At 46.8% G+C, this 5,350-nt stretch overlaps 1 protein-coding gene across 1 annotated transcript in view; it reads right to left on the bottom strand.

The window, feature by feature from the left end:
- The window catches only part of pard3bb (par-3 family cell polarity regulator beta b), a 218,717-nt gene that overhangs the window by 93,960 nt on the left and 119,407 nt on the right, over positions 1–5,350 (bottom strand). The window contains exon 18 of the mRNA XM_008295178.1: positions 2,210–2,425. Within this exon, the coding sequence (XP_008293400.1) occupies positions 2,210–2,425 (216 nt within the window). The remainder of the gene's footprint in view (positions 1–2,209; positions 2,426–5,350) is intronic.

The following is a 5,350-nucleotide window of genomic DNA, read 5'->3' on the forward strand; positions in this document are numbered from 1 at the left end:
ACTGATCACTGTCCAGTCACTGGGATAGATCCTCTACCAGAAAGACTGAATAACAAGACACCAAGGAAACAGAAGTGAAGAACCGGACAAGTGGAGGAACAACTGTTGACTGTAATCCATCCCACATGGCAGGAGACCTCAAAGCGAGCGACTCCAGGACTCTGCTCAACAGCCATCATGACAACTGAATTTACTGGAAGCTGTGAAGCGCTATGGCACTGTGGTATTAGCTGGATTCAAATCACGATCCCACACAATTCATCAGCTGCACATGAACTCTGGAATAAATTACACGTGCCTTTGGACTGTCAAAATATTGTCAGCGTTTCCCTTCTCGACGAGCGAGTGGTCTGTAAGTGAAGCTGCTAATCCACTTCTGAACAAGTGCAGCTGATAAGCATTTACATGTGACACGGCGGTGATTTAAGGCCAAGCGACAGAGCGCTGGAGACACACGGCAGGAGGAGGAGGAGAGATAAATATGTGGCGCACTTCTGACAACTGTTCTGTGTCAATTAACAGCAGCTCTGAAAGTGTTGAGCATTTGGGATGCTGGTGACAGACGTGGCCACTGTGTGTGTGTGTGTGTGTGTGTGTGTGTGTGTGTGTGTGTGTTGACATGGCCTATTAGTCCTGTCCTGTGTGAGAGGTGAGAGTAGTGATCTGAAACAGGCCGACTCATTACTCTGGTGGTGACTGATAAGACTCTGCTGCTAATAACACAGCAGGGAATTGAATATGTGCTGATGTTTTGAGGCATGAGGTGCTTGTTGTGAAGCTCTTGTCTCACTTTGCTGGAGAGAGTGTAATTAGGGAGCACCTTGCACGTGGAAGCAACTCGACTACGCATCAGTCATCGGGTTAAAAAATCCATCTAAAGAAGCTGGAGCTTTATGTGGGGATTAGACATGAGACTGACAAATAAAACTCTGTCTTTTTCAGAGTGGCAACATATGGGAAGTAGATGGAGGGAAACCAGTGAACACTCCTCAATCAGTGATGGCGGAGCAGTTTTCTGCATTAACTCTAAAGCAGAACAAAACAGCTGCTGTGACATCAACCAAAAGTGAAACATACGTGAAAGTTCCTGAAGCTCACAGGCTCCTCGTAGTCCACCAAAAGCTCGTCGATGAGATGAGAGAGAACGGAGAACGCTCAGTCGGTCTCAGACAGACGTAATCTTTTACACAGCTGGTCCCGTCACTAAGTGGACGGTAATCACATACGACGGGCAGGACATCCGAAGTGTGGAATCGTTTGGGGGGTAAAGGACGACCTGAGAAGGTGATGTGCAGACATCAGGGTTTCATAGGTGGGGCTCATCGGCCAAACACACACAGCACATGTGCAGCCTGAATGGCAGGCGTATGGAGAGACGAGAGGCTGAAAGGCTGGATTCTATACGTATACGTGTTCCAAGGCAGCAGGAGAGTCTCTCCGACGGGGATCAGCCAGCAGCAGCATCAAGGTGTTACAGTCTCTGTGACATCGTACCAAAGACGACTCGTCAGCCTGAAGCCACTGTATGACCTCCTGGCTGGTCTGTCCCACACATCTACAACCATTAGCCTATCGCTACGCTACGTGTGTGCACTTGTCATATTTTTATTTTTCAGACTTATTATTGACAGCATTATGGGTTTTCTTGGGATTGTTGCACGATGTCAGCATGCTAGCCTGCTTCTGACATCCTCTCATTCTGGAAATGGTTGTCTGAGGCCCTCAGATGTTTACTGAATGAATACCACAGATGTGCAGCTACTAGTGAACTAGTAGGTTGAATTAACACCGACTGGTCAACCAGGAAAATCTTTGGTCCGAGGTCAGCCTTGAAGGTTTCAGTGTGAGTCAGTGCTTGACTTATCATGTCTGTTACATACAATAATAAGAAGACATGTTCTTTCTCTTCACAGAGCATTTTGGGGAAAATATCTAAATGCTATTTTTCTGACAGGTGGTGCCATTTGATTTGCAGTACAACTTTAAAAGTGTTAATGTCAAGCTTCAGCTGAGTGTTCACACCGTGGGATCGACTGAAAGCACGATGGAGCAGCACCAGATAACGTCCAAAGCCTGACTCCAGGAGGAGGCCACGAGTTTGTAAATCATCAGCACAGCAGGTTCAAAGCTTGGATGAGATGTGCTGCATAAAATCCTAAACACAATTAGAAACCACATTAACACACTACACTCCCTTCATCTCTCTCACCATCGTCATCTTCAGCCGGTCCATCGTAGGACTTATCAATAGCTGCTCGGAAGCTCTCGTTGCAGCCTCTGCCCCTGACCATATTGGGACGAGGACGGTGGAACGGCAGGAGCTCGTTTTTTCTGTTGACTTCTGACATGGCCGTCTGAAGGCTCTCCAGCGAACTGGACTTCTTGAGGCCGAGCGTAGGACCGAGTTCCACAGGCGCTGATGGAGCTGTGGGCAGCAGAGAAACACACAGAACAGAAGATGTGAACGAGTTAAACCAGAAAGACTGAGCAGCACGTATACAGTATAGGGCCAGTTTTCAGCCGTCTGATCAGGCAATCAAGGAGCTGTTTTTCCCACCATGCATTGCTCTGATTGAAGACACGGGGAGAAGAAAGACTGTGACACAGCTGCTCTCTGCTGAGCAAAGCCAAGAGCAGAAAAAACAGTTAACTATGCTGTTGGTGAGTGTGTGATGGATGCGAAGTCTGCTCCACTGTTACTACTTCTTCATCCATCATCACAAGTACACTGTGAGGGATATTACTGAGGGAGGGAGGGATCCAGCACAAAGGATGATGAAGAGGAGGCCGATGGATGAGAAGACAGAGCAAAGGTAGAAGTATTCAGGGAGAGTCGGACGGAGAGCAGACATGATGTGGAGCTTTACACAGGACACATTGTCTACAAGCAGCGAACAACAACCCTGCAGTCAGCAGCCTACCTGGCCAAGGTGTGCTGCACACACCCAGCCAGAGCTAATGGCACGCCGACTGCTGAAGCTGGATCAAGTTCAGCCTCCTGCCCCCCTCCTCCACTTGTGACGATGGCTGTTTGTAAAACAGAAGAGAGGAGGTAATGGGTTTGTCAGTGAGCGCCACCTAAAACAGGGAGGACACTGATGGTGGGCGAGATGGGGAGAAAACGGGCAGCAAGGATGTGGACAGGGACAGAGCAAATGAAGCTTCCTCCGGGGAATATCAGCGGGGGGAAAACCCTGGTGGCAGAGAGGAGGACAGAGAAAAATGAGGACGGAGGGAGGAAGGCTGGGCCGGCTGCCAGCTCAAAACACCGCTAATCCTCACACACACACACACACACACACACACACACACACTCTGGATTCCTGGCTGGCTCTGGCTTGTCGATATGATGCCACTGTGATTCATGATAGCTAAACTTGCATCACTTTAGCTAATGATTCCCTATACACGCCGCTGCTCTTTGTGTATGTGTGTTTTCTCAGAGCAAAGGAGATGAGAGGGCTGATGTGACTTCCATATCTATTTAAACAACCATTAACCAAACACACACACACACACACACATGCATAATGTAAGACAGCTGCTCAGAGGAGATGGACAAAGGTCGCAACATGTGAGACGCTCATCCATAAACACATGCACATGACATTCAGATGCACACGGAATTATTCAACATCAAAGAGCGAGGTGATTAGTCCATATTGGATCCACCCTGAGTGATACTGGTGGACAGAAACAAACCTACTGAAGATTAAAGTTTCCTTTGAAGCAGCACACACTACAACAACATTGTTCGGTCCGAGTCGCAACCCTTTGGTGCTTTTCTATAAATAGGTGGAGCAAGATTTCTATCTGCGAAACACACTTTGTTCACTGACATCGAGCTCCAGTCAACAACAAGTCCCTAAGGTTCCTGCAAAGTAATCAAATTACACTTATTAACTAGAAAAGTCTTGTTTTCAAAGAGCTCAGCAGCGTTACGGTTAGAAGCACCTCAGTGTGTGTCGACACCTTCAGACAGTCACATTGAGAATCACACACAGAATCCACTTTCAGTTTGTACCTGCAGACCAGGAACCTGTCATCACATCGACTTCACCATTCTGTTGCTTCACTGTTGCTCTTTTTCAGCCAATCAGATATCACATGATGAGCGGCCTGTCACCTTGGTAACCCAGAAAACTGAAGACAAGCCTCAAACCAGCTGTGAAAGGTCAGATTTTACCCAAAAGCAGGATGTTTTCTAAACCTAACCATGTAGTTTTGATGCTTAAAGCCAGCTAGCAAAGACCAGATCCACATCTTTGAATAGTCTTACAGTCTAAGAACCCTGCTCCTCCTGGTCGGGGGTCCTGCTCCAGACCAAGGCCTCCATCCTCCACTTCCACCTCCTTAGGTGGACTTTCCTTCAAACTGGAAGCCTGTCCTACTAACATCACAGTCTTATATTTCAGGGTGAAAACAGGCTTTTCATAGCTAGACTGCAGGTTGTCTGTACAGGAATGTCCTGCTGTCTGCTGAAATCACATTTGATATGAATGTCAACACTTAACTTGAGTGTACACTTTAATAAACGTCTAATTCTTCCTCACGCTTTTTCCTCTTGCTTAGCTTTTCTCATTTGGCCCAGACTGTTAGAGGACGCTAACGTCAGAACTGTATTGTTGGAATGGAAGCATCTCCACTGGCTATGGCCGGACCAGCTTCATCCTTTCCAGGAGCTTGGTAGGACTGTGCAGCTCTGGGTAGTGAAAACTTTCTGGGATCTTGGGCCAAATGGAGTCTTTGATTTGAGAAAAAAAATATGGAAAGATCTCTTTGAAGGAGCCAAACTGCAAACAAACACAAATGTTGACTTCGAGGGCTGAGGGTTGGTGTGATGTACAGAAAAAAAGGTCTCATACAAGCGTTTCAATAGATAATCCACAGTTTACAAACTCTAAGCAGAGTGGATTAGAGCTGCCAGTAACATCTGAACCACACCAACAGATCCATGAATAACCCATCCAGGATTTCTGATGTATTATTTTGTTTATTTACACTCTAATCAGAGGGCCTTACACTCGTCAGCCAGCATGTCTGCAGCTGCCAATAACATTCTCTAAACACAAGTGGTCTTCAAGATAAACCCGCTTCTCATGCGCTTTTTTCCTCATTTCAGCTACAATACATTCATAACATAGTCTGAGATCACGAGGCCTGCTCAGATGTGTACACACCAGTATTTAGTCACGCTCTCTGTAGAATAACACACTCTATAGGAAACATGCATGAGATGTGGTTCATCTGAACCAGCAAGGAGGCCCAATCAGGGTTCATCCTCCACTGATGGTCGACAACGTTATAGATGGATGGATGGATGGATGGATGGATGGATGGATGGATGGAT

The sequence above is a fragment of the Stegastes partitus genome, unplaced genomic scaffold, assembly GCF_000690725.1.
Source record: "Stegastes partitus isolate 25-593 unplaced genomic scaffold, Stegastes_partitus-1.0.2 Scaffold1028, whole genome shotgun sequence".
Lineage (NCBI taxonomy): Eukaryota > Metazoa > Chordata > Actinopteri > Pomacentridae > Stegastes > Stegastes partitus.